Source organism: Puma concolor, chromosome B3, assembly GCF_028749965.1.
Source record: "Puma concolor isolate L17-30 chromosome B3, mPumCon1.1.hap2, whole genome shotgun sequence".
NCBI lineage: Eukaryota > Metazoa > Chordata > Mammalia > Carnivora > Felidae > Puma > Puma concolor.
In genome coordinates, this window is record NC_141672.1 from 86,020,236 (window position 1) to 86,046,078 (window position 25,843).

General features: G+C 44.0%; 1 protein-coding gene across 10 annotated transcripts in view; it reads left to right on the forward strand.

Moving 5' to 3' along the window:
* EIF2AK4 (eukaryotic translation initiation factor 2 alpha kinase 4) overlaps positions 1 to 25,843 on the forward strand; it is a 100,325-nt gene that overhangs the window by 56,539 nt on the left and 17,943 nt on the right. For 9 of the 10 annotated variants that reach the window (XR_015252578.1, XM_025918816.2, XM_086710342.1 and 6 more), the window contains 13 exons: positions 2,349 to 2,450; positions 4,326 to 4,379; positions 6,869 to 7,105; positions 9,369 to 9,444; positions 9,935 to 10,056; positions 13,423 to 13,472; positions 14,421 to 14,589; positions 16,079 to 16,195; positions 17,614 to 17,679; positions 20,076 to 20,246; positions 20,592 to 20,726; positions 24,598 to 24,705; positions 25,317 to 25,445. Coding sequence is in view for 9 of the 10 variants with exons in the window: in XM_025918816.2 (XP_025774601.1) it covers positions 2,349 to 2,450; positions 4,326 to 4,379; positions 6,869 to 7,105; positions 9,369 to 9,444; positions 9,935 to 10,056; positions 13,423 to 13,472; positions 14,421 to 14,589; positions 16,079 to 16,195; positions 17,614 to 17,679; positions 20,076 to 20,246; positions 20,592 to 20,726; positions 24,598 to 24,705; positions 25,317 to 25,445 (1,536 nt within the window). In the remaining variant the exon portion in view is untranslated. The remainder of the gene's footprint in view (positions 1 to 2,348; positions 2,451 to 4,325; positions 4,380 to 6,868; positions 7,106 to 9,368; positions 9,445 to 9,934; positions 10,057 to 13,422; positions 13,473 to 14,420; positions 14,590 to 16,078; positions 16,196 to 17,613; positions 17,680 to 20,075; positions 20,247 to 20,591; positions 20,727 to 24,597; positions 24,706 to 25,316; positions 25,446 to 25,843) is intronic. The other variant, XM_086710335.1, reaches the window with a different exon arrangement.

A 25,843-nucleotide genomic window follows, 5' to 3' on the forward strand; every position in this document is an offset into this window, starting at 1 on the left:
GAAATAGCATGCATAAGGAGAGAACTGAGTGAGAGCTTGCTTGGCACGTTTGGGACAATCACAAAGATCGTCCGTGCGGCTGTAGCCTGGTGAGCTATGGGGGAGAGAGGCATGAAGTGAAGCTGGACAGGAAGATGAGGGTCACGTGATCCAGGGCCAGCTTAGCCATGATAGGAGTGTGCACCGGGAGCCAGTGAAGGGTCTGGAGCAAGAGAGTTCACTCCACCTGTTGCTGGAAGCTTTGCAGGAGTCAGGCGGGGTGGCTGCTAGCTGGAACTAGAGCGGGAGCAGTAAAGATGGGAAGCGTGCTTCCTGTAAGACACTGCGGAGGGGAGTTGACAGGCTTCCTGACAGAGTGGATGTTGGGTCAGGAAAAGGAGGGTATGAGATGGTGCTCAGGTTTCTGCTGCAGCAGCTGGGGGAAAGCTAGCTGACTGAGATGGGGAAAGACAAAGGGGGAGACAGCAGGAAAATTCCATTTGGGGGGCAGTGTTGAGTTGGAAATGCCTGATGAGAGATCCAGTTAGAGATTTCCAGTAGGTTGTTGAAGACTCAGGACTTGAGTTCAGAAGAAAGGTCAGACTCAGAAGTATACATATGAGAGTCATCAGCCCAAGAGGGATTGAAAGCCATGGGACTGGATGGGGTCACTTAGGGCAAGAGTGTAGAGCTAAATCTCAAAAATAGACTAGGCCATTCACATCAGAGCATATTTTCAGGCTTGCAGTAAAACCCAAGTTTGGGTTTCCATTCTGACAGAGATCGCTGGGTAGTGACATAGAGTTAGGCCTCCAAATACCCAGCCGGGCCAGGGTGCGGGAGGTGCGCGCGCATGCGACATGGGCATGTGAGGGCACCTTTAGCCTCACCTCTCTGAGTTCAGTTTGCAAGGTGTAATGAAATCCTTAAAGGGGCTCTATCCACCCTTTGGCCCAGCAGCTCCCCCTTTTGAAAGCTATCCAGAGGAAACAACGACATCCAAAAAGATGGGTGTGAAAGGGGTTCATCACAGCATTATTTAGAACAGTGAAAAATAATGGTGTTTAAAAATAAATGGTTAAAGGGGCGCCTGGGTGGCTCAGTCGGTTAAGCGTCTGACTTCAGCTCAGGTCATGGTCTCACGGTCCGTGAGTTCGAGCTCCACGTCGGGCTCTGGGCTGACAGCTCAGAGCCTGGAGCCTGCTTCGGATTCTGTGTCTCCCTCTCTCTGCCCCTCCCCTGCTCATGCTCTGTCTCTCTCTGTCTCAGAAATAAATAAAAACATTAAAAAAAAATTAAAAAATGGTTAAATAAATTCTGGGGACTTCCATGTAATTGAATACTGTATGTCATTAATATCATGTTTTAAAAGCCTGTTCTAGAAAAATGCTATAACGTTGAAAAATATTCTCGCTATCTTAAGGGGATAAAAGTTACAAACCATAGTATGGTTGTAGTTTTATAGGGGGTGTGTGTATGTGTGTGGATGCGTTTAAAAACCAGCAGGCCTGTCTTAGACCAGTAGTAAATATCCTTGAGCAGTGGCATTAGGGGTGATTGCTGTTTTTCTTGGTGCTTTTCTGCATGTTCACCATTTTCTACAGACAGTGTGTAGGAAATGCCACAGCCAGTGTGTTGGTTTCTAAGACTTGGGACATCACTGGTAATAATTGGATTCTCCCCTACTAATCCTTGAGTCCAAATTCATGCAAGAGTTGCCCTTGAAAGTGGCTTCTGTGCCTGTGTGCAGTTTGCCACGTACAGTCTCCCTCTCGGCAGGGTGCCCCTGCTGGCTGCCTCAGGCACATTGCCTTCCACACTGCATCCTCCTCTTGCCAGCTCCCTACCTGAGACTCTGTGCACTGACTTGCCCTTTTGCTTTTTTACTTGCACTTCCATAGTCTGTTAGAATTAGTCGCATGATCTTTCTGTTGCGCCATTTTTCTATCCTCATTGGTATGGCTTTGCAATCAGCAGTTGACCTCTGCCATCAACTGCAGATTTTGGTCTGCGTTTCACTTTTGAGATGATGCGTAAGGAAGCAAAGCAAAGCAAATTCCTTGGACAGATTTCATTTGTCCTTGCTCTTTAGGGATCACTCTCAGTGGTCAGCCAGTGATTTTCTATGTCTGTGTATATCGCTAAACCAATTTCAGTGAATTTTCAAGGAAAGCATTGAGAAATCACAGCAAGTATTTTGTCTGCACTTTATACCTACAATTTTTTTAGAAAAAAACACGTTTTTTCTAGTGTGGCTTGTTTTTCCCTTAGTAAACCTTTTTCCAGCTAACAGTGCTCATTGTATAATTCGCTGGTAAATGACACGTTCATATCAAGGCTGTCTAAATACAGTTCTTTTTACTCCTTAGAAAGTGGATCTCTTCAGCCTGGGAATTATCTTCTTTGAGATGTCCTACCACCCCATGGTCACGGCCTCAGAAAGGATCTTTGTTCTCAACCAACTCAGAGATGTATGTATCAGATGTTTTAATGCCTCAACTTCCAGTAACCCAAATCTTAGCGTGGACATCAGAATTTAATGCAGGGTACCCTTCTGGTATTTATAACATGGAAGAGGCAGTTTCGCTATGATCTATATTTCTAGTAAAAGGAAATTTACCTCTGTTTATACACTTCCAGTCATGAGAAACTTTCCCCAGTTTTGTTTGTTTTTGGAAATCCTACTTGGAGAGATTGCTAGGTCATAGTTAAAAAAATTATTCTTAGGGGCGCCTGGGTGGCTCAGTCGGTTAAGCGGCCGACTTCGGCTCAGGTCACGATCTCACAGTCCGTGAGTTCGAGCCCCGCGTCGGGCTCTGTGCTGACCGCTCAGAGCCTGGAGCCTGTTTCAGATTCTGTGTCTCCATCTCTCTCTGACCCTCCCCCGTTCATGCTCTGTCTCTCTCTGTCTCAAAAATAAATAAATGTTAAAAAAAAATTTAAAAAAAAAATTATTCTTAGAGATTTACTCTTGGTTTTAAAACAAAAGAAGAATCCAAAAAATTTGCATGATATTGATGTAGTTGCAATGGTGGGAAATGAGTTATAAGGATAATGGAGATTTAATTCTAGAAATGAAAGGTTCTAACCAAAAGGACATGGTAGTAATGCCTCAGGAATACCCCTATGGCCAGAAATTTAAAAGGGTCTGGGGAAGATAGCAGCCACTTGAATTTTTTTCCCCAGGGAAATTTCCCTTAGTGATTTTGGGATTAATCCTTGCCTCACCTCTTGCCCAAACTAAAAGGGACCAATGTTAACAGTGTGTGAAGCCCAGGATGCCCATTACAAACAGCTTTAGGACAAAGTGGAGAGCATCAAGGTTTGGGTGAATGGGGGTGGCTTAGATTTGCATGTTCATGAGCAAAGCAAAAAGCCGCCAATTTTCCTGAGCTGAAATCCTATCCACCGTGACTGAGAATATTCCTCTAGGTATTTTTGAAAAGTAGAATTATTTTATTGCCAGTACAGCATGGACCACGATGTTCACAAAGTATGGAAGTAAATAAAGTGATTACCATGTCCTTGCCTTGACTTGGAATGCTCTTCTAGGATTATTTCCTTGATGAACTGCCTTTCTTTAGTCTAAAGTTCATGTTTGTTCCCTCATTTGAAGAATATCTAAGCTGTCAAGTTGATGCTATGATTGAAATCTTATTTACCAGAAAGGTGGGAGCTTTTCAGGAGATACGGGTTTTAAGTATTAATGTTTGGTTTTTGTTGTTGTTGTTGTTATTGTGTGTTGGTGCTTTGGTGTTTTTTTTGTTTTGGGTTTTTGTTTTGTTTTTTGGGTTTTTTTTTTCCTCTTTTCATCTGTGTGTTGTTTTTTTTTTTATAAATTTTTTTTTTCTTAAGTTTATTTATTTTTGAGACAGAGAGAGACAGAGCATGAACAGGGGAGGGTCAGAGAGAGAGGGAGACACAGAATCGGAAGCAGGCTCCAGGCTCTGAGCCATCAGCCCAGAGCCCGACGCGGGGCTCGAACTCACGGACCGTGAGATCGTGACCCGAGCTGAAGTCGGAAGCTTAACCGACTGAGCCACCCAGGCGCCCCTCATCTGTGTGTTCTATAAAGCTACTTTGGCTTCCAATGAAACCATTAGATTTTAAAATACTTTGTCCTCAGATGAGGTGCTTTCTATCATCTGGCTGTCATTTGGGTAAAATTTGTGTTAAAATAATATTTATGTGCTTGGAACTGTGGGCCTTGGGCTTCAAGAAGGTATCACTTCAGTCTTTCCTTGTTTTCATTTTTATACTCGATTTTCTTACGTCTGGTGAATAAATGCTTTTTCACTGTGGCAGTTTGCCAAGCACTTACTGGTTTGAATATAATATTCTTTTAGCCCACGTCGCCTAAGTTTCCAGAAGACTTCGATGATGGAGAGCATACAAAGCAGGTAATTCTCTGACACTTCCATTACTGTGTCTTCACCCTAGGATTTTAATTACTGTTTTTCTTCTCTTTCAATTAGTACTGTTCTGCCACTCATTCTCTCGTGCCCTGGGAACACCGTGGGGAAAAACATCAAAAGATGAAATGCTTTAAATGTTATTAGACTCGAAATACACCATAAAAATGCCAAGGACTGGCACAGAAAATTAACCAGCTACAGGGTTCTTTTGTGTGGTTCATTGTGCTTTTGAAGTGCTGTTTGGAACCTTGGCTTAGCTGTTGGAAAAAAAGAAAGCTTGTAGATTTCATTATGTTAGAGAAAGCTTGGAACTTTTTAAGAAAAGAATACAGTTTAAAACTATAATTTCATTCAGTTTTGTAGTTAAAGTAGCTCAGATTGTAAAGGAGAAGACTCGACAGTCTGATGATGATAGTATTTTAAAGTAAAATAATTTATCCTCCATACTATAAACACCTGAGTATGTGTATATGTAACTCATGTCATGGCTTATCTGGCATCCAGCTAATGTGAATGAGTAATTATTGGTGAACCTGTGTATTGTGCTTCTGGTGTGCATTTCTTCTTAGTGTTTGGTGGTTTATCTTGGCGAAGCCTTCCTTGGTTGATAATCCTGGCATATGGAAGTTTATCCTGACTTTTTTTTATTATCAAGGCAAAATCGCTTATTTAAATTATTAGTGTTGAGAACAGAAGCTTCGCTAGAACATGGCATTAGTTTGCGATTTCTTGCTTATTGGCTATGTATCTGATTGGACGAGTCACTTATCTAGATTTTGATCTTCCTCACCTGTCAAATAAAAGGATTAAGTGCCCTTTATTTATATTAACACTAACGTTCTGTAATTTGGTAGTATTAAACAGGACATTTATTTATGGCTGGAGGAACCTGTTCTGCCTCGTCTGTTCCATTAGCGAAGGACCATTAGAAAATTCACTGCATTGTGTTTCTGCTGCTTTTGTTAGCTATCATCATTGATTTGAACGGAGTCGTTTCCTGTGTTTCTGGATGTCATAAATAAATGTTCATTTCATAGCCTTTCCCTGTAACAAGGTCTTCTTACTCAGTATTTCCACGTGTTGGCAGCTGTGGGGTCTGTCTTATTAAACTACAAACACAAGAGCAACTGTACCAACCATTTCTCTCAACGGTGATTGCTCACCTCCCAGAGGTACGTACGGGGTACCCGAAAGTATTTGTGTTTGGGCCAGATAAACGTGGTCCCCGAACCGCAGCCCGTGCTGCCCCCCACATCATAGCTGTTGCTTTTTATCTGAAAGGAAACAGCATAGAAAATGCATATGTACTGAATGTGATACAATTGTTGCCACACAACAGAAATCGAGCATTGTAATAGGGTCTGTATTGCTAAATATGGAATTGTTTTTACCAGTTTAAATTAAAAAACTTTTTTAACGTTTATTTTTGAGAGAGAGCATGCGTGTGTATGTGCACACGAGTTGGGGAGGGACAGAGAGAGAGGGAGACAGACTCCGAAGCAGCTTCCAGGCTCTGAGCTGTCAGCACAGAGCCCAACACGGGGCTCAAACTCACAAGCCGTGAGATCATGACCTGAGCCGAAGTCAGACGCTTAACCAACTGAGCCACCCCAGGCACCCCTTTACCAGTTTAATTTAACTTTTCATAAAAGTGGTGTCTTGTTCATTCCTTTCTTTTCATTTCTTTTCTTTTTTTTTTAATTCATCCTTTCTTTACATGTGTTTTTCTTTCAGCCTAAGACAGCAGTAGGAGTTAGGAGGGCCGCAGAGAGAGAATATATTAAGAATCTGTAATTTAAAAATGCTTAATAAGATTCATCTAAAAATTGCCATTTTTCTGATCTCACATATTCCTCTCTTTATAAGTCCTTAGTGTAAACAGGAGAATTAAGGACTCATGAAGGAACCTTTCAAGGTTCAGGGTGTTCTCACATAGTTCCCTGCTTAATGACGTAGTGGCTTTGAGGTCATAATAAATGAGTAACATAAATCAAGAGAATTCCAGGGAATGACCTTAATACAGATAACATAAATGGAGAGGAAAAAATTAGAACAAGATGTAAGGATTCCAGCAGCTGCTCTGCATTATAATTTTTACTAAAATTAGGCATCTAGGGATAATTATTTTCTCTTCCTACACCTGTTTTGATAAAGTATTTTGTGTGTTTGTAAGGCCTAAGTTCTGCTTCTGTGTTGTTGAGGATCTTCTGGTTGTTCATAACAATAAAATGTAAAAAGGGCCTCTGCCTTTTAAGAAACACTTCTATTATACTATCTCACAACTCTGTGGCCAGAATGAAGTGCAGGGCGAGAAATGACAGCTTGAGTGATTTCAGAGCTACCAATTACAATGCACCAACTCAGTGCGAGAAGTGTGGTGTCTTTTCTTTGACCTGAATCAACCACCAGCTTGTCAGAATTCCAGAGCATCTTCTGTTGCATCCGGTCACCAGCGTGCCTGACTTTCGTTACAGAAATCTGTCATCTCGTGGCTGTTGAACCATGATCCCGCCAAGCGGCCCACGGCCACAGAACTGCTCAAGAGTGAGCTGTTGCCCCCACCCCAGATGGAGGAGTCGGAACTGCACGAAGTTCTGCACCACACCCTGGCCAACGTGGATGGCAAGGCCTACCGCACCATGATGGCCCAGATCTTCTCCCAGCGCATCTCCCCCGCCATCGATTACACCTACGACAGCAACATGCTGAAGGTGGGTTTGAGCTCAGCTTCCAAAAGAGAGCTCAGCTTGGTTCACAGAAGGGGCAAGTCAGTTCCTTAGTTTTCATGGATTCCTTTAATGCTTCCAGCGTATGTTCTTATTCTGAGGTCCGTATGTGCAAAATAGGCACATATGTATCATTCTGGGAAGAGCCATGATTTTTTTTTTTTTTCTTTTTAAATGTTTATTTTTTGATAGAGACAGAGACACAGTATGAGCAGGGGAGGGGCAGAGAGACAGAGACAGAATCTGAAGTAGGCTCCAAGCTCTGAGCGGTCAGCACAAGCCCGTCCAAGCTCTGAGCGGTCAGCACAAGCCCGTTGCAGGGCTCGAACTCATGAACCATGAGATCATGACTTGAGCCAAAGTGGGACGCTTAACCACCTGAGCCACCCAGGCGCCCCTGGGAAGAGCCATACTTTTAATTGCTTAACTCTAAGGAGTTCCTGACCCATGCCCTTCTCTGTCCACCTAAGAGATTAAGCAGCATTGCTTTTAGAGACTGAACCCGGGCGCAGCTGCCCAGAGCTGAAAGCATCTAACCCGTTCACATCCATATGGGGTCAGTTGCTCCCAATGCTGGCTGCACCTGAAGGTATATCTGAGAGGCCCTTGGGCACTTCTGACGCTTGGGCCCTATATCCGATCTACTGACTTGGAATTTCTAGGTGTGAGGCACTCCAAGTGTCTCCTCTTAAAATCACCCTGGGTGGTTTCTGAAACATTGCCAGGTTTGGCAACCTTCAACTTTTTCACTTTTCCCTCTCCTCCCCTCCCTACCCATTCCATTTTAAACAAAAACAGTCTGAAACAATATAGCAAAATGTGGGGCGCCTGGGTGGCGCAGTCGGTTAAGCGTCCGACTTCAGCCAGGTCACGATCTCGCGGTCTGTGGGTTCGAGCCCCGCGTCGGGCTCTGGGCTGATGGCTCAGAGCCTGGAGCCTGTTTCCGATTCTGTGTCTCCCTCTCTCTCTGCCCCTCCCCCGTTCATGATCTGTCTCTCTCTGTCCCAAAAATAAATAAACATTGAAAAAAAAAAATATAGCAAAATGTTAAAATTTGAAAAAGTTGCATGGATGAATAACATATTTGTTATTTTCTTTGTATGTTTCTGTATGCTTGAAAGAATGATGTAATTTTATTTTTTTTTTCAATTTTTTTTTTTCAACGTTTATTTATTTTTGGGACAGAGAGAGACAGAGCATGAACGGGGGAGGGGCAGAGAGAGAGGGAGACACAGAATCGGAAACAGGCTCCAGGCTCCGAGCCATCAGCCCAGAGCCTGACGCGGGGCTCGAACTCACGGACTGCGAGATCGTGACCTGGCTGAAGTCGGACGCCTAACCGACTGCGCCACCCAGGCGCCCCAAGAATGATGTAATTTTAGAAGAGTAGTAAAGTAGTGGTAAAGTTTGTGGAAGATTAGTGTACTTATCAAGGGCCAAACCAGTTTTTGCTGGCTGGCAATATGAGGAAGATACTTACGGGATTATAGGTGAGTTGTTTCTTCTTGTCATTTTTCTTGTTGGTTCTTTCTAAATTTTCTCTAGCAAAATGGTGTTACTTGTATACTAAGAAACAAATGAAAAAGCTCTTTATAAAATAGATAAATGCCGTGTAGCTTTCAAGGGGCCCACCATGGATTACCTTGGTATGTGGGAGGGGGCCTGATGCTATCAGATGTCTGATTGCTCTGTGACAGTTGCATCCCCGAGAATCCTTGGGGAGAACGTGTTGTGTATTAGCTCTATCTGAAAGGCATATTTCAACATGGTTAAGAATCTGGACGGGGCTCCTGGGTGGCTCAGTCGGTTAAGCGGCCGACTTCGGCTCAGGTCATGACCTCGCGGTCCGTGAGTTTGAGCCCCGCGTCGGGCTCTGTGCTGACAGCTCAGAGCCTGGAGCCTGTTTCAGATTCTGTGTCTCCCTCTCTCTGACCCTCCCCCGTTCATGCTGTGTCTCTCTCTGTCTCAAAAATAAATAAATGTTAAAAAAAAAAAAATTAAAAAAAAAAAGAATCTGGCCTTTGAGCTGTTGGTGGCCTTCTTCAAGATGGCCCCCCTGAGCATGCTCAAATTGGTGGCCTTCTTCAAGATGGCCCCCCTGAGCATGCTCAAAAAGGGACTCATTGTTGACATCCCTTTTGTGATCCTAGGGATAAGTAATGCGGTATTTACTGCAAGCTACACATAACCATTTTAAGAGAACTTTTTAATTTGACTTTTGATGATGTGTTAATTGGTCATATTTTAGGGCACCTTCTCAATCCGTACAGCCAAGATACAGCAACATGTGTGTGACACCATCATCCGCATCTTTAAAAGACATGGTATGTCCTTTTTAAAAAAAATCCTAGGCCTTCTCAAAAGGTGTTCTGTTGCATCATTAGAAAGTACTGTTAATTAAAAAAAAAAAAAAGTACTGTTCATAGATTTGGGTGCAGCCATATTTTACCTTTAAATTCGGTTACAGGCACTTGACATCATGTGCCATTTAGGCTTATTTTTAACACTCAACTTATTGAGAGGAGAACATCTGAATATTTACGATTTGAATATTTAGGCTTGCTACTAAAATACAGTTGGTTCGTGGAGTCAGAAATAAGATGACGTAAAAAAAAAAAAAAGGGAAAGAAGGAAGACTACGTTAAACTTAATAGACGAGCTGTCCATTAGTGGAGTTAGAGAACCAGAGACAGTCTGGTGATGGTTTCAGCAGCCAGTAGCAGATACTTACCTGTCAGGTTGGTGTTCGTTTTTAGTTGCCTCCCAGGAAGAATGAGAACATGATGATTCGTTATTTTTTCTGACTTGGCATAGGAGCTGTCCAGCTGTGTACCCCACTCCTGCTTCCCCAAAATAGGCAAATATATGAGCACAACGAAGCCGCCTTATTCATGGACCACAGCGGGATGCTGGTGATGCTTCCTTTCGACCTGCGGGTGAGGCTGGGAACGCCCTGGGACAGGCCAACCATCATGTCTGGTCACGGGTGGCATCTGTGTGACAGGTTGATCCTTGCCCGTCATGTTTTCCCCTAGGCTTCCATTCTAAATATCCCCTTTAAGAAACACATTCTTGAGGGAGTTATTGCGGTGAGAGCATTACTGGAATTTAGTACACGTTTGACCTTGTGTACATCCACCTTGCTTATGGAGCAAGTACTTCTGACCCTAGGATTGCCACATCTGCATCTCAGTGTTGAGCTCTGCCGAGTGACCATAGCAGGTGGACCTGGCCAAGTCAGACAAATAAATGCATTTTTTTTCTTTACCTCCTAACTAGATCTTCCCTAACTTCCTAACGTGTTAATGTCGAGAACAATGAAATTCTTCTAATTGCAAGTGCGTCTGATAATGAGGTGTGCCGAATTTCACTCATGCTTGCTTTCTCCCGACCCCTCGGGGTTCCCTTTGACAGCAGTGACTGGTTATGCACTCCTCTCGTGCTGGTTGCTGACAAGCCATCTGCAGCACCGAACATGCCTAAGGCAGACAAGGGTGTGATTCCCCTCATGCACAGAAAGCACTGACAAGTAGGGAGATGAGCAAAAGCTGTAACCAGTCAGTTCTCAGAAGAGAAATTGCGCTGGGCTGATAAACTTTGGAAAAGGTGGTTAGCCTCTTTTAAAGTTTATTTTATTGGGGCGCCTGGGTGACTCAGTCGGTTAAGGTCCGACTTCGGCTCAGGTCATGATCTCATTCATGGCTCGTGAATTTGAGCCCTGTGTCGGGCTTTGTGCTGACAGCTTGGGGCCTGCTTTGGATTCTGTGTCTCTGTCACTCTCTGTACTCTGTGCACCCACCCCCTCCCCAGCTTGTGCTCTGTCTCTCTCAGAAATAAACAGTAAAAAAATTTTTAAAATAATAAAGTTTATTTTATTTATTTTGAGAGAGAGAGCTGGGGAGGGGCAGAGAAAGGGAGAGAGAGAACCCCAAGCAGGTTCTGCGCTGTTAGCATGGAGCCCTATGTGGGGCTTGAATTCAGGGACAGTGAGATCACGACCTGAGGCAAAATCAAGAGTTGGATGCTTCACACACTGAGCCATCCAGCGCCCCTACAGTGCAGATTTTTAAACTTGAGCTCCCATTCTGTAAGCTAATACTCAGTCCTCCCAAATAAAAAGTGAGTACCTTTGAGAATTTGATCCATAGTTAATGGTACTGAGTCAGATCTCTTGGGACAGTCAGACAATGATTTTATAAGTTGTGGTTATTATTAGCGGGTGGTTAAGAACTTATAGAAGATCATGGAAAAGTCAGGGAATTTATCATAAGAGATTAGACCCATTTTGACTGCATTATCATACATGATACTTTAAAAAATTCAGTCAGAGGCGCCTGGGTGGCTTAATCAGTTGAGAGTCCAACTCTTGATTTTAGCTCAAGTCATGATCCCAGGGTCATGGGATCCAGCCTTGTATGGGGCTCCCCACTGAGCATAGAACCTGCTTAAGATTCTCTCTCTCCCTGTCTTTCCCCCTCCCTCCCTCCCCCCCCCTCTGTCTCCGCCCCCCCTCAGCTCCTCTGCCCCTCTTGTCCTTTCGCTTTCTCTGTCTCAAATAAATAAATTAATTAAAAAAAAATATTCAGTTATTTGTATAATTAATATTATTTATAGTAGCCAAGATATGGAAACAGCCCAAGTGTCCACTGATAGTTTAATGGATAAAGAAGATATGGTATATACATACAGTGGAATATTGCTCAGCCATAAAAAGAATGAAATCTTGCCATTTGCAACATGGATGGAACCAGAGGGTATTATGCCAAGTAAAATACGTCAGAGAATGACAAGTACCATATAATTTCACTTATATGTGGAATCTAAAAACAAAACAAAAAACAGACTCTTAAATACAGAGAACAAACTGGTGACTGCCAAAGGCGGGAAGTCGGGTGAGGGCAGGGGGAGGGAAATGGGCAAAATAGATAAAAAAAAAATTCACAGGTAACCAAATACAGTAAAACCTTGGATTGTGAGTAACTTGTTCAGTGAGTGTTCCGCAAGACAAGCAAACATTTCTTCTTCTTCTTTTTTTTTTTTTTTTTAAATATTTTTATTTATTTTTGAGAGAGAGAAACCAAGAGCATGAGCAGGAGGAGGGGCAGAGAGAGAGGGAGACACAGAATCCAAAGCAGGCTTCAGGCTCTGAGCTGTCAGCACGGAGCCTGACACGGGGCTCAAACCTGAGAACCATGAGATCATGACCTGAGCTGAATTTAGATGCTCAACAGACTAAGCCACCCAGGTACCCCATGAGCAAACATTTCTAATAAATTTTAACTTGATAAATGAGTGATGTCGTGCATCATGAGGAGTACATGATGCCGAATGTCACATGATCACAACTGAGACAGTGGTTCTTGCAATTCGCTTTGATACACAAGTGCTTTGGATTACAAACATGTTTCCAGAACTAATTATGCTCACAAATCAAGGTTTTACTGTAACTTGTGCTGATCTTACTGATTGCAGTTTGGCATAATAAAATTGGACAGAGTGTGTTTAATTAAAAGTGAGTTTTTCTCGGGGCATCTGGGTGGCTCAGTCCGTTGAGCTTCTGATTCTTGGTTTTGACTTAGGTCATGATCTCAAGGTTTGTGGGATCAAGCCCAACATCGGGCTCTCTGCTGAAATTGCTGGAGCCTGCTTGGGATTCTCCCCCTCTCTCTCTGCCCAGCCCCTCAAATAAATAAACTTAAAAAAAAAAAAAAAGTTTTTCTCAAATTTAAAAACCTAAGAAGTGCCACAGTGAGTAAGGTTGGTAGCATGCCCCACAGTAGGTCTACTGCTGACTGACCGAGTCAGGAACATTTCAAGGAATGTGAATGATGAGCAGTGCCCAACTCTGAATAGACTAAAAACCACTGAGTCATACACTTTGTTATTTTTTTTAATTTATTTACTTTTTAATTTACGTCCAAGTTAGCATATAGTGCAACACTGATTTCGGGAGTAGATTCCTTAATGCCCATTACCCATCTAACCCATAGCCCTCCCACAAGTCCTCCAGCAACTCTCTGTTTGTTCTCTATATTTAAGAGTCTCTTATGTTTTGTCCCCCTCCCTTCCCTTAAGTTCATCAAGTTCCCTTGATTTTTGCTTCCCTTCCCTTAAGTTCATCTGTTTTGTGTCTTAAAGTCCTCATGTAAGTGAAGTCATAACGATATTTGTCTTTCTCTGACTGACTGAATTGTACACTTTAAAAGGGTGGACTTTATATCTCAACAAAGCTGTTCTTAAAAAACCAAAAGGAGTGGGTTTTGGCACATTTTAACATCGACCTTTGAAACTTTGCTTTTTAGGTTCCTTTTGCAAGATACGTTGCGAGAAACAATATATTGAATTTGAAACGGTACGAAACAATGGGGGTTTCAGTTTCATTTGGTGGATGTGGGAAAGAAGCCAAAGGAGGATGTTTTGTCATCTATGCTCCTGACACAGCAAAGAATTTGGGGTTTGAATTTGGGGTTTAAAGTCATGAGCTTGGAGTATGATTAAAATACCCAACCACAGTACCCCTTTTAATAAAAGAGGGACACAGACTGTCGGCCTTCTCTTTAGAACAAACGTAGCAGTTGGGCAGGCACCCCGAAGCTCCTGCAGTCTATTCTGCGCCTTCTAACGTCCCCAAGCAACACAACTAATTATTTTCACAAATGGTTGCTTGACAAAAACATCTGGCGGCTCTGGATCACAGATGGCCCCTTGTAAACCTTAATTGGAGGGACAAACGGCCAGTGGTCTCTGTGTGAAAACTGCCGACGCAGGTAACTGAACAAAAGCTGCTTGTAGAGAAGTGGAGTAAACCCAGCAGGAATGCTGGATGCTGAGGACCTCCAGGCACTTGGCAGTGGAAAAGGTTTTTCTGTACATTCAGCTGCCACAGGGGTCAAACAGCGTGATCTCCATAAATTGGAGCGGTATTGTTGCCAACGAGGCACCCTGCTTTAAAGCGTCGTTCTTCAAAGGAAGTCAGAGCCCTTTACAAATGGTTTTACTCTCAGCTGCAAGTGAACAATGAACAGGCAGAGGCCTAAGGTGTGTCACTGGGTAGAAAGCAAGCACTAAAGGTAAAATTATTTCTTGCATGCAACTTCATCTCTGTTTCAAACATTAAAGAACAAATCAAGCCCTGTACTTAGTGGCAGCCCTAGGAATTGGCACTTAAATCTGCCTTTAAAGCCTCTTGATCCTACCACTGATTCATTTTCTCAGATTTCTTTTCTCTTGTTCCATAACCTCTTAAGCATATTTGATTCCAGGAAGCAGCGACCTTGTAAATCTGGGTGTCTCTCTCCAGATACTGCATAGAACGTGTGTTCAGACCTCGCAAGTTAGACCGATTTCATCCCAAAGAGCTTCTGGAGTGTGCATTTGATATTGTCACATCTACCACCAACAGCTCTCTGCCCACTGCCGAAATCATCTATACGATCTGTGAAATCATCCAGGAGTTCCCAGCGCTTCAGGTGACTTTCCAGAGTCTAACATGCCAAGGTCATCCCGCTAGATTCCTTGACCCTGTTTCCCCCGCCCCCACCCCCCCACCCCGGGCTTTACCAGTAGGGGGTCACATTTTACTAAAATGACTAAGAGTTTGATGAAGTTACTTCTGGATTTATCTCAGGCTCTTCCCTCTACCTTGAGAGGAATGGGTCCTGTTTTTATCTGGTTTGAGGGAAGGGCATTGTTGCTCTGCCCATTCTTCCAAAATGCAAGAAATCAGCTAAGATTCCTAGGATGCTTTTAAAAAATGTATTTATCTGTTGATTTTATTTTTATTCTTGGGAGAGAAAGAGCATGAGCAGGGGAGGGGCAGAGAAAAAGGGAGACACAGAATCTGAAGCAGGCTCCAGGCTCCGAGCCATCAGCACAGAGCCCGATGCGGGGCTCGAACTCACGAACCGTGAGATCATGACCTGAGCCAAAGTTGGACTCTTAACTGAGCCACCCAGGTGCCCCCCCTAGGATGCTTTTAGTACCTTCACCCTGTTCAGAACCCTCTGTGACCGCCCCCCATACCCCACTCTGTCTCTCAGCTCCCCAACTTTACTTTCCATTGAGCTTGCATCCTGCCTCGCCAGTAGAGACTGCTCTGGCATAACTGTTTGCTTTCCTCAAGCCTTCCCTCTGCATCCCACATAAGAGCCCACTCACCCCCACCACCGTGCCGGTCACGTTGTCCCTTGTCTAGAAAGACCTCTTTTCCCAGCTGCCATTTGCACCCCTTCTGTCCCGAAAGCCTGCTTGCTCCCTCATTAGCTGGCCAGCCACCTTTCCTTCTCAACCCAACAGCCCCTGAGGTGAGGCGCCACCTGCTGGTTGAGGGCAGAGCTATTGTGTCCACTTTGCTGTATACCCTGCCGCGTGTAGCTCACTGCTCTGTGAATGCTGGCTAATCACCTCAGGTGGACAGAAGTCATGACAGCTGTTCCACCAGCCCGTCCTTAAACGTCAGTTACTATTGAACCAGATCCTCTCCCTCTTTGAAATCTGTGTAAACTCACTCAGTCTCTTCACCATAGCTGAAAACCAAAGTATTTTGGATCTCTATATTAAAGTGTTTGATTATGGGGCGTCCAACTTGGGCTCAGGTCATGATCTCACGGTTCGTAAGTTCCAGCCCCACGTCAGGCCCTGTGCTGACAGCTCAGAGCCTGGAACTTGCTTCGGATTCTGTGTCTCCCTTTCTCTCTGCCCCTCCCCTCTTTGCGCTCTGTCTCTCAGAAATAAATAAACATTTTTTTTTTTAAAGGCGTTTGATTATATTATACTCTGGTTTTAACAATGTAAAAGCAATGTTAATGAAAAAAAAAATAAATTAGAAGGCAATATGCTAAGATTTAGTCCTCCCACAATGCCCTGCAGAGATGGCAAGTTGGTGGGAAGATTCTGGATTTGGTCATGTACTTATACTACTTTTATAATGAAACCAACATTTTTTCTCTTGTATCCTAGGAAAGAAATTACAGTATTTACCTGAACCATACCATGTTATTGAAAGCAATCCTCTTACACTGTGGGATCCCAGAAGATAAACTCAGTCAAGTCTATGTTATTCTGTATGATGCCGTGGTAAGCATTTAATTACTTGGACTTGAGATTGAAAGATACTGATAGTTGATAAATATTTTCTTTGTGATGTAACCATAAGACTGAGTTGGGAGTTTTATCTCCTTCCCTCATTGCTCTAAGGTATAAAAAAAAAAAAAAAACAATTGGAGGGAGTGTCTATATTGAGAATAAAAGGCTATGCACTGCCCTTAGTTCTTCCAACAACACCTGTACTTATCAGTAAACTAATGTATAGATTTGGACCAGCTGGACTGGGGGAGAGTGGTCTCAACTTCGGTGGGGCTTCGTTTAGCACCTCCTTCCTGTGGGGCTGGGGCAGCGCTATGTCTAGTTACTCTTGCTAATTTAGCTGCATCGTAGTGTTCATTACTCTCTAGTATGTGTGTAGATACTCTACGGTATGCGTGCAGAGCCTGGAGGGGAACCACCGAAAATCTTAAATAGTGTTACAGTGCTGAATTGAAGGTGAATGCTTTTCTGATTTCATTTCATGTTAAATATGGTTTTTATAATAAATAAGATAAGGCATCCAGGAGATACAGTAATCTAAAGTGCCAAAAGCTGTGTGATTGAGTCAGAACAGATAGTGGAAGCCTCTGCTGGCTTACTGTACTGGTTTTCTGTACATCAAAAAAAGCTAACTATTTTCATTTTTTTAAGTTCCTTTATTTATTTTGAGAAAGGGAGCATGAGCAGGGGAGGGGCTGAGAGAGGGAGAGAGAGAGAATCCCAAGGAGGCTCCGTGCTGTCAGCGCAGAGCCTGACGTGGGGCTTGAATTCACGACCCGGGAGATCATGACCTGAGCCGAGATCAAGAGTTGGATGCTTAACTGACTAAGCCACCCAGGTCCCCACCTCACGCCCCGCAAAACCTAACTAGCTTTTCTCTTATCTGACTGGTATGCATCCAGGGCCCTAATTTCACTGTGTGCTTCTCAGTGGTGCTTTAGCCCCAAATATTGCTGCTGTTGGGCTGTAACAGACCTACTACATCAGTAGGACACTGGCAGGAACACCAGGGATTGTGCAGGGGGGCTCCACGTCCTTCTTGTTCCTATCCCACAGCCACAGCCTCTTTGCTGGCATGGGACGCAATGCTCGGAGCCTGTCCAAATGTGGCTTTTGTTTGGGGAACACGGATCAGTTACTCCTGTGCCATCCAAACGGAAGCACTCTGGTTCGGCCAGTCCAGCTCGGAGTTGCCTCACCATTCAGCAAGTGCACCTTCCCCCTTTTAATTCTTTTATGTGAATTGAAAAAAAAATTTTTTTTTCTAATCACAGAATTAGTCCATCCTCCATGATTAGAAAGCAGTTTGTCTGGAGTAGAGGATATGCTTGTCAGAATTAGCCTGGATATTATGTCTTGTACGGGGCCAAATTTGGTGACTCTCGCTGTTACCTTTCTCTCCACATTAGACAGAAAAGCTGACAAGGACAGAAGTGGAAGCCAAGTTTTGTAATCTGTCTTTGTCGTCTAATAGTGTAAGTACCTTGTCACGGCGCTACTACGTCTACACGTCTCTGTAACTTTGTGATACCAGAGAATGTCCCCTGTCGCCTCCCAGACCGGTTTCCCTCTAGTATTAATCGGTACCATGGCAACCTCCGGGATCAGGGGAAGAGAGCCCAGTGCTGTGATCCAAGCCTGCCTCTCCATGCTGCTGCTTAATGTGCAGTCATCATCCCCTTCTTTCTTGATCACCAGATGCTTGGCTCTTACACCGTGTAAGGGCTGTGCTTGCCACGGCCTCCTGCCGAGTGGGTCTAGCACGAGCTGTCCTCTTCTGAAATAGATCCTCTGGGACTGGGTTGAGGCACAGAGCTCTGCAGATCATCTGGGTTTCCCCCACCACTGTATCCCCTCCCTCCCGATCTCCTAACACCTCAGAGTTGAGTTAACGCTCCTGCCTTCCTGGTACATTTCTTCCTGAAATCTTGTATTTGATCACAATGGCAGTATATCTCGTGGGGTAAACAGGTTTGTCATGTTCTCTCGACAGGCTTCAGATTGGTCTCTGATCTTTGACAGAGTAACCCACACTTAATGGAGTCATGACATTTTCCTGAGTATTTATACAAGAAGAGATACTTCTTTAAATTTGCCCCGAACCCCTCCGGCCCTGGTCGGGCACTCAGTTACATGAGTTTGTGATGATCAGCAAATTCATGTATGAAATAGATGAAAATATGATCGTGCACAGACTGGGCAGAGGTGTTCATTCTTTAGGACCCCTACAGTGTGGGCGGTAGGCACAGCGCTAGGGATATTAAAGGAGTCAGTTGAAGAGTCCATAGACTGCTATCAACTCCATTCATATTGGCCTGTAAAAAGCCATGGGGGGATCCGTGCAGCACAGGTCTACCCGCGGCTCTCTAACACAACTTGCACACACACGGCACACCCAGATCTCAGCTCAAAGCAATCAGCACACAGTTTGTAGGCGTAGGGAGAGTAAACCAGATTGCATAGTACTAGGAGTTCGAGAAATTAAGCCAGCTTAAATTTTAGATATTAAGTATTGTAAGAAATATTAATGAAACACAAAGTGACCAGAGCCGTAATATTTTAACATGAAGCACAGTACCTACATAATACTGTAGGCATTACACAGCACATAGCGATGAGCAGATAGAATCCCAGACATAAATAGCACAAGGAATCTACTCAGGAAACTGCCCAATCCAGCGATTCCTTACCTGAAGGTTCAGACCCAAAAGGTTCTTGGAACTAATACCACTTTGCAAAAATATTTCACATTTGCACATGATAGATAGCTGCATCCGTTGTCAAAATGTCAGCCTCTTTTTGTTACATCTCTGGGTGCTTGATGATAAGCACTAATTTGAAGTTTGATTGGCTTAAAAATGGAAGAATTAGCACTTGATAAAAGACATTGAATGCTCTCATTATGTACAAATGGAACTCTAAGGATCTTAGAAAAGAAGGTAGAAGTGTTGTAAGCCAGTGTCTGGCCCAGTCTTCTGTTTAACGACGAAGGATCTTGGGCGCAGAGAGATTTTTTGTGACTTGTTCAAAGTCACGTGGAGTTTGTTGGTGACGGGGTGAAGGACCCAGATCTGGGGATATTGACTCTACTGTTTTTGCACCTCATTCATGGGGGTAATTTAATGTTAAAACTTGAGAAGAAATACAAGTAATTTATGGTTATTAAACTGTATTAAGCTGAGTCTTCATTCAGTTCTTGGTTTCCATGTGCCAGTTTATTGTTGAGCCAGGTTATACTTACATAGTCTTAAAATAGCTAGAATTTTGTTTAACTCCCAGAAGCTAAAGTGCAAATTTTCTTTCTGGTGTATGACCATAGTTCCTTCCTCCTTCACCTGCTGTGTGCCAGGGACTGGGCCGGGCCCGCGGAAAATCTCTAGCCACTGCCCTTCTGTGGAAGACAGTGGGTGCAGCGGCCGAGAGCTGGGGTCAGGAATTACTCCAGCAAAGGGAGGAGAGGGAATTTCTGGCTACTTCAGAATAGAATGAGAACCAGTCAGACCTGACCTTTCCACCCCCGATTTCTGTGCCTGAAGTAACAGGAGTAGATGAGAATGAGGAAGGTAACGAGGAACAGTACTGGCTTGGAAATCTGTAATGGTGGCTCTACTGGGGACTAGGCTCTGCTCTGCAGGGGTCAGCATTGACTGGGAGCAGGTGCCAGAAGCACTTATGTGAGGTGCTTCCAAGTTGTGGGAAAAGGGTAATCTTAGTCAGGATCCCAGTAAAGGCTAAAATTGCCTCCGAGCACAAAATCCCTCCTCGTGGAGGTGCACAAGCTTTGCCATGACCTCCGTGTGTCCAAAACACCGTGTAAACTGCATCTTCCCAACCGTGGATGGGAAGCTAAATGTGCCTCTTTGCTTTCCAGCTGTATCGACTCTACAAATTTATTGAGCAGAAGGGAGATTTGCAAGATCTCACGCCAGCAATAAATTCGTTAATAAAACAGAAAACAGGTGTTGCCCAGTTGGTGAAGTACGGCTTAAAAGATCTAGAGGAGATTGTTGGACTTCTGAAGAAATTTGGCATAAAGTTACAGGTTTGGCAACTGTTGGATTCTATTATGGATTTGTAGCATTAGCACAAGGGGGAAATGGGTTTTTTAAGTTAATGCGAGTAAGCGTTTTATTTTTCCAGAATTCTACTTTCTGTATTTTGGAACTGTTGGTATCTAGTAATAATTTAGGCTTAAATCAGAATTTCCTTGCAAGCATCATGATTGCTACTGAACAGCAATTCTGCTTCCGCAAAGCGGGGATTCTTGAAGAGAGCAGAGTTTGTCTTACTTGGCAGGCTATACTGTGTACCACATCATACTGGTGCTGTGATGTGATTCATGGACAACAGTGCCCTTGACACGTTTGCATGGGATTGCACTTCACAGGTCTTGATCAACTTGGGCTTGGTTTATAAGGTGCAGCAGCACAACGGAGTCATCTTCCAGTTTGTGGCGGTCATCAGACGGAGGCAAAGGGCTATATCTGAAATCCTTGCGGCTGGTGGCCGATACGACCTGCTGGTGAGAGCCTGCCCTGGATTAATTGACTTACTCTGGCATTGTTTCATTTCTTTCATAACTTGATATTTTGAAATATTTCACACCTTCAGAAACACTGAACCAGTGGTATCATTGAGCCACCCACATGCCTTTTATCGAGGAATAGAAATGTATTGTGAACCGCATTTGTAGTGTTTTTAACTTTTATTATTATCTTTAAATGTTTATTTTGAGAGAGGGAGTGTGTGAGTGCGCATGAGCACATGCAAGCAGGGTTTGGGTGAGAGAGAGAGAGAGAGAGAGAAGAGAGAAGAGAGAATCCCAAGCAATCACAGAGCCCAGTGGTGGGGCTCGATCCCACAAACTGTGAGGTCGTGACCTGAGCCAAAATCAAGAGTTGAACATTTAACCCGCTAAGCCCCCCAGGCACCTCTAACTTTTATTTTAAAACAATTACAAGTTTACAGAAAATTGCAAAGATAGCACAAAGAGAACTCCGTTTCCTTGAACGGTTAAATCTGGCATAACTATAATAAAATATCAAAACCAGGACATGGACATTGGTACACAGTATGTGTGTAATTCTGTGCCATTTTATCACATGTGTAGAGTCCTGTAACCACCGCCACAATTGAGATACAGAGCTGTTCTGTCACATATAGATCCTTTGGTGCTGACATTTACTAGTTCAAATGAAGTATAGAACCATTATCTTCCTTTAAGTCCCTATACCCCTCCCCCCATTTATAATATAATTGTCTTAAATACTTCCTCTCCATACATTGAGATCCACATCAGACCATGTTACGCTTTTTACTTCAGCTGCCAAACTCTGAGACACCCAGGAGGAGAAGAATTGCTGGTTTCTGATGAGAAGTGTGCTGTTATTTGAATCTTCCCCTATAAGAAAGTTGGGTTTCACTCCATGCTTTTTAAGATTTTTTTTTTTCTTTGTCTTTAGTTTGCAATTTGATCACAACAGGTCTTGGTGTGACTTTCATTGGATTCATACTCTTTGGGATTATCTCAGTTTCTTGAATCTAGAGGTTTATGTCCTTTTCCAATGTGCCCCCCCCACCAAGCCCCAGCAGGGTGGCATCAGAGAACACTAAGTGGGAGCCGGGACTTTCATATCTGCCTGGGCAGTGCTCCCTGAACAGGGTCATTGGAGGCCAGGAACTAAAGGATTTCGGACCCCTGCCTCCAGCCAAGCAGTAACATGGCCACCTTCCCTGTGGGGGTGGTGGTGCTGGAGAAAGCTGAGTGGGAGGCTGAACTTGCCCTGCAATCCAGCAGTAACAGGGTCTCCTGCCACTTCCCACCTGCCCACCCCTCACCACTGCACCGGGGGAGAATGTTTCAAACATATTATTCTAAAATCTCTTCAGTTGCACTCTCTTTTTCCTCTCCTTCTAGGTCTCTGATGACAAATGTTTGAGTTTTTGTTCTATCCCTGAGGTTCTGGGGCATTGTGCTTTATGGTCTGTTCTGTCTTCATACTGAGTTATTTCTCATGTGTCATCTTCAATTTCATTGGCTATATCCCGTCTTATCCCCATTCTGCTGTTTAGCCCATCCAGAGCTTTGTTTTTGTTTTTTTTACCTTCTTATTTGCTGAGACTTTTTTTTGTTTGTTTGTTTCAAGCCTGTTCACAATGCTTGTTGAAGCATTCTTATGATGGTTGCTTTAAAATCCTTGTCAGATAATTCTGACATCTTTGTCATCTTGGTGTTGGTGTCTGTTGTCTTTTTTTTTTTTTTTTTAATGTTTATTTTCAGAGAGAGCAAGCCAGTGAGCATGAGTGGGGAAGGGGGAGAGAGAGAGGAAGAGAGAGAATCCCAAGCAGGCTCCTTGCTGTCAGCGCAGAGCCAGACGTCCAGCTTGATCCCATGAACTGTGAGATCATGACCTGGGCCAAAATCAAGAGTCGGACACTTGACTGAGCCACCCAGACACTCCTGTGGATTGTCTTTTTTTTTTTTTTTAAATGTTTACTTTTGAGAGAGAAGAGAACATGTACATGCAAGAGCAAGGGAGAGGGTAGTGTACAGAGGATCCAAAGTGAGCTCTGCACTGACAGCACAGAGCCCAGTGTGGGGCTTGAACTCAAGAACCATGGGATCCTGACCTGGGCCAAAGTTGGACGCTTAACCAATTGAGTCACCCAGGCACCCTGTTGTCATTTCTTACACATTTTGAGATCTTCGTGGTTCTTGCCCTGATGCATGATTCTCACTTGTACCCTGGATATTTTAAGTATTATGTTAGGAGAGTCTGGAGCTTAGCCAGATCATCTGGTTTAGCAGGTCTCCTCTGATAGCACACTGGAGGGGCAGGGGGTTCTTGGTACTATTGGCTAAGGGTAAAGATTCAGGTTCCTTCCTCAGCTTTCTTCAGCATCCCTAGGGTGGGAGGGGTACCTTGGTCCTGTTTCCCCCATGCCTCTACAGGTACTGTTGTGAGGGGTGGGGGAAGTGGCGGGCAACCTCGTTGCTGCTGGATAGCTGAGAAAGTTCCAGTCTCCGTCTCAGCCTCCTCCACTCTCCGACTCAGCCTCCTCCACTCTCCCAAGGAGTGTGGGCTTCTTACTGCTTGGATGGAGGTGGGGGTCTGATATCCTTTGGTTCCTGGCTTCCAGTGACACTGGGGGGTGGGGGGAGGATACTGTCTCAGGCAGATAAGAGAGTCTTGGCTCCCACTGAGTCTTCTCTGATGCCACTTGGTAGAAGGAGGCTCCTTACATCTGGGTGAGTGTGTAGGCCCCTACTCAGCCTCTGCTGGTGGGAGTGGGCCTATGCTTTTTCCTGTGGTGTTTGGCTGGAGCAGGGCAGGTGTTTTCTAAACATTTTCTGCCCTGCCAGGTTGCCCCTTTCTTGGTCTAGACAAAGCAGGTTTTCCTGGGGGCTTTTTTTTTGTCAGTTCTCCTTGGCATTTCTGGGTTGTCAGCTTCTCCAGCACCCAATCCAAGAAACATGAAGCAAAGACCGAATCCAGGGAACTCTCCATGTGTTATTCCCCAGATCCTGTGGTCCCTAGCCAGTCTGCTCCCCTCTCTCCACTTCACAGGCTTCTTACGTTTGTTTTAGAAGTAACGTCCAGGAATTTTAGCTGTACTTGGCAGGAAAAATAGAAGTGTTGCTACCCATCTTGGCCCAGAATCAGAACCTACATATGTAATTTTAAGTAATCTAATGACATAAAGTAAGTAAAAAGAAACACATGGGGGGGATGCCTGGGTGGCTCAGTCGGTTAAGTGTCCGACTCTTGGTCTCAGCTCACGTCTTGATCTTAGGGTCGTGAACTCAAGCCCTGCACTGGGCTCCATACTGGGCATGGAGCCTGCTTAAAAGAAAAAAAAAAAAAAGGAAACAGGTGGAATTTATTTTAATATTATCTCTTATCGAACATAGAATCGAAATTTTTAAGCTATTTTACTTTTTTTTCCTAAGCCTTTGCATTCAGTGTATGTTTAACCCACTATACCCGAAATATTATTTCAACATGTAATCAGACATCTAAATACTATTGAGCTAATCTACATGCTTTTTTTATTCATCTGGAGTCTTTGCAACCTGTGTGTATTTTACATACACAGCACATGTCAATTTAGATTAGCTACATTTCAAATGTCCAAGCCACATGCGGCTAAGTGGCTACCATATTGAACAGGGCAGCTCCAGATGCAACATTGGTTAACATTTTCCTAAAATGGCATGTGTGCTTGCTCCCATGTCTGTCTGTCTGTCTGTCTGTCTGTCTCTCTCTCTCTCACACACACTTTTCTGTCGTTGAACCCTTTGATGTTAAGTTGCTGACAAGTGTGTGCCCTTCAGTCATTGCTCATGATCAGTTTCTTCTCTATTTCCTAACCAGAACTGTCTTCCTTCACAGATTCCCCAGTTTAGAGGACCACAGGCTCTGGGGCCAATCCCCACTGCTGTTGGGGTCAGCATAGCTATAGACAAGATATCTGCTGCTATCCTCAACATGGAAGAACCTGTAAGTTGGGTTTGGCTTTCCAGTGGGCTTTGAGTGGTCTTTTCATCTCGTAGTCACTTATATGCAGCCCTGGGTGTGGCAGCGATAGCCCGAGGCCTTGGGAAGCTATCTTTGCCATGATAGGCCAGCCTAAGACTTGGCATCCATCCTTGTGTATGTGTCCTTAGCTGTAGCTGAGGGACCTCAGACAGCTCCTCTGTCTTCTCCTGGCCGGCCTCACTCTCGACTGTGACACGCTACGTAAATGTGACATGTTCTAGCTGTTAGCAGACTCCTGTCAAAGCCCCTTTTTCAGAAACCCTGCTCTACTCTACAGAGCTATAAACGTTTTTTTTTTCTTCCTTTGTGTTTCAGACAAGATTAGTTTTCCCAGAGGAAAAGAAGATCTTCCTGACGGCTTAGGATAGTTGAAATAATTTCTTTCTAAAAAAAACTAATATAAAAGTTTTTTGACTGTCATTTTTTTTTTTTAAGCTAAGTCATTCTGAAGCCAAGCCATGTGCACATCTCTTACTATATAAGATCTCAGGGTGCTCTCTTCACTCGAGTGGTGCCTCCTTCCTAGTGCTGGTCTCGCTTCTCTAAATGTAAGCACTCTGTTTCTCATCCAGGTTACAATCAGCTCTTGTGACCTCCTGGTCGTAAGTGTTGGCCAGATGTCCATGTCCAGGGCCATCAACCTCACCCAGAAACTCTGGACGGTGGGAATCACGGCACAAATCATGTATGACTGGTCGCAGGTAATGAGACAAAAAAAATGCCCGTGGGTTGAGTGCTTGTAGTCACGGCTGCAATGGCAAATCGTCCCCTCCAGCCTTAGACTAGAGTTCCCTCAGACTCTACTTCTCTCTAGTTAGAGTTACTTCCTGTGTTAGCTTCTTATTGCTACAGTGGCAAATCACCGCAGACTTAGTGGTTTAAAACAATACAGGCTTATTACCTCACGTTTCTGGTGTTCAGAAGTCTGATACCAGTTTCACTGGGCTCAAATCAAGATTCTCTGCTAGGGCTGGATCCTTCTGAAGGCTTTAGGGGGAAAATCCTTTCCCTTGACTTTTCCAGCTCCTAGAGGCCTCCTGCACCCCTCAGCTGTTAGTCCCTTCCTCCACTTTCAAGCTCAGCAGTGTCAAATTTTCTT